At 67.6% G+C, this 2,465-nt stretch overlaps 1 protein-coding gene across 1 annotated transcript in view; it reads right to left on the reverse strand.

The window, feature by feature from the left end:
- MEX3B (mex-3 RNA binding family member B) overlaps positions 1–1,835 on the reverse strand; it is a 4,354-nt gene extending 2,519 nt beyond the window's left edge. Inside the window, exons 1-2 of the mRNA XM_024982343.2 lie at positions 1,211–1,835; positions 1–383 (exon numbers count right to left, since the gene is read on the reverse strand). The exon at positions 1–383 is cut by the window's left edge and continues 2,519 nt beyond it. Coding sequence (XP_024838111.1) covers positions 1–383; positions 1,211–1,490 — 663 coding nt within the window. The 5' untranslated portion in view covers positions 1,491–1,835. The remainder of the gene's footprint in view (positions 384–1,210) is intronic.
- Positions 1,836–2,465: the final 630 nt, after the last annotated feature.

Here is a 2,465-nt window from a genome sequence, read left to right on the forward strand (position 1 = left end):
GTTCTCCGGCATGCCTGTCACCTCGAACACCGGCTCCTTGTCGCGGCTGGGCGTCACGATGTATGTGTGCGTCTGCTGCTGGATGCGCTTGATCGTGGCGCCTTTGGGCCCCACCACGAGCCCCACCACGCGATAGGGCACGCGCACCTGGATGGTGGTCTGCCCTGGCAGGTTAGGCGGCCCAGGCACTGCGCCGTTTAGCGCCGTGTTCTTATTGCGCGAGGCGCGGATCATGGAGAAGTGCTCGGCGGCAGAGATGATCTCCCTCCGGGCCATGGCCACATCCTCCTTCCTGCCCGTCACAACAAAGACAGGCTCCTCCCCGCGAACCGGGGTCTTGATATAAGTGTTGGTCTTTGCCCGCAGAGCTTTGATTTTACAACCTGGGAGTCCGGGTGCAGGGGAGGGAGTGGGAGAGACAGACAGACACGCCCATTAACCGCGGAGACCAGGGACTGCCCGCACCGGGTAGCTGGAAGACGGAACGCGCGATGGGCGGAAAGGGGGCGGCTCCCTCAGAGACCCCCGGGCCGCGCCACCGGGCTGGGAAGCCGGTTCCACCCGCGAGGCGCTAGAGGACCAGCCCACTGGCTGCCTAGCCCTCCCCCAGTGACTGCAGTCAAATCCGAGAATCCCAGAAAAAAGTCAGCTGGGGAGATGCCGCTGGGACCCAGCGGGACGCGCCGTCCGCCCCGAAGACAAGGCAGAGGGGTCCGGGGAAGACGACCAAAAGCCGGGATCCTCCGGCGCGGGGGCCTTGGTGGGAAGTCGGGGGGGGGGTGGTGGGGAGCAGTCCCGGGACCCATTGTTCCTCCTCGGGGCTCCATTCCGCTTTGCAGAAATCCAGAACCCTCCTCCCATCCGATGCTCACTCCTCCTCCTCCCCTCTCCCCAAGGACCGATCGGAGGCCCCCTCCCCCAAGCATCTATTTAAATTTTGTTTCCCCGGAGTGGGTTGGGTGGGGGGCGCCAGGGGAGAAGGCGGTGATTTTCTCATGAGAGAGTGTCTCCCGCCGTGGCCGCGGCGCAGCTCTGGGAGACAGCCTGCTTGCACTTTCTTTGTCTGGGGCGCCGGCCCTTCGCGCGGCTCTGCCTTCCTCCTCAAGGCTCCCCGGCACCGCGGGTCTCCCACCTCCTTCTCCCGCCCTCCCCGAGGGGCGGTGGCCCGAGACCCTCTCTCCTGCATCCGCCCATCCCCAGCCGGACCCACCTTGCCGCCCCACGATCTCGGCGACATGCTCGGAACTGGGCACCGGCACGCACTCGGTCATGTTCACGCTCTTCTTTCGCGGCTCGCTGTCGTACAGAGACGCGCCCTCGTCACTGTCCAGCCCTAGCAGGGAGAGCTGGTCGAGTGCGAGCTGCAGGGCTCTTTGGTCATCCAGGGTCTCTCCGCCGCCTCCTCCTCCGCCGCCGCCGCCGCCGCCGCCGCCGCCCCCTCCGCCGCCGCTGCCGTTGCGCTCCAGGTCTGCAAACAGCGAGCTGGGCATCTCTCGGCCGTGCGCACCGCGCCCCCGCCGGCCCTGGGCTCGGCGGCGAGAAGCTTCGGCCACAAAGGCAGCCGGGAAGCGAGTGGTCAGGGGCGGGGAGGCCGGCCGGCTGCAGACAGCTCCGTGGCTCTTTCCTCGGCTCCGGGAGGAGTGGATCGTTCCTGGCGGTCCGCTCCGGGCAGTGGCTGCGGGAGCCGCCGCCTGGGTCCCCACCCCAGATCTGCTGGCGGGTGGGGTGGGGGCAGAGCTCGAGCGGCAGCCGCGCGTGCCCCCCGAGTGCCCGGCTGGCTGGCCACAATGCCGAGCGAGAAGCGAGCAGGCGAGCGACAGCAGCGTTTCTTTAAGGAGCCCCTCCCCGGCTCCTCCACTCCCTCCCTCCCGCCCGCCCGCCCGCCCTCACTCAGCGCTTTTTCCTCCTCTCCTCCCCGCCTCTTGACTGAGCCTCTGCAGCCAGACGGCTCCGGAGGGGGACGAGGGAGGCGCAACGTCACCGGCGGGAGCTGACACTACAATGCTACTGACACTATCGCTGGGGGAGGCGATTGGCGCGCGCCGGCCGGGGGCGGGCGGAGGCCGCAGGCTGAGCGAGCTGAGAGCTAGCGCCCCCCACCCCCGCGCTAGCCGCAGCCCGCCCCGTCCTCCTCCCGCCCGCTCCCCTCCCCCGCCGCCGCTAACGCCTCTCTTTGTTGTCTAATGCGGGACCGACCGGCCCGGGACACTTGCCTGCACCTCTCAGCCGAGGACAGTCACTATCCCCAGGTCTCCTCCTTCGCCAGACTGAGAAAAGGAAACGCGCCCAACTCTGATGCCAGGGCCCCAGCTCCAAGAGAGCGGTCCTTAGAAAGTCCCGTTAGCGTCCCCAAATAAAGCACCCCTAGAGCCAACGATGCCTCCGGGAGAAAGGTCTATTGTCTGCCCCCCAAAAGACAGACCGATCCCTCGGACACGAAAGACAGGTCTCGAGATCCTTGTGTG

This window comes from Bos taurus, chromosome 21 (genome assembly GCF_002263795.3).
Source record: "Bos taurus isolate L1 Dominette 01449 registration number 42190680 breed Hereford chromosome 21, ARS-UCD2.0, whole genome shotgun sequence".
Lineage (NCBI taxonomy): Eukaryota > Metazoa > Chordata > Mammalia > Artiodactyla > Bovidae > Bos > Bos taurus.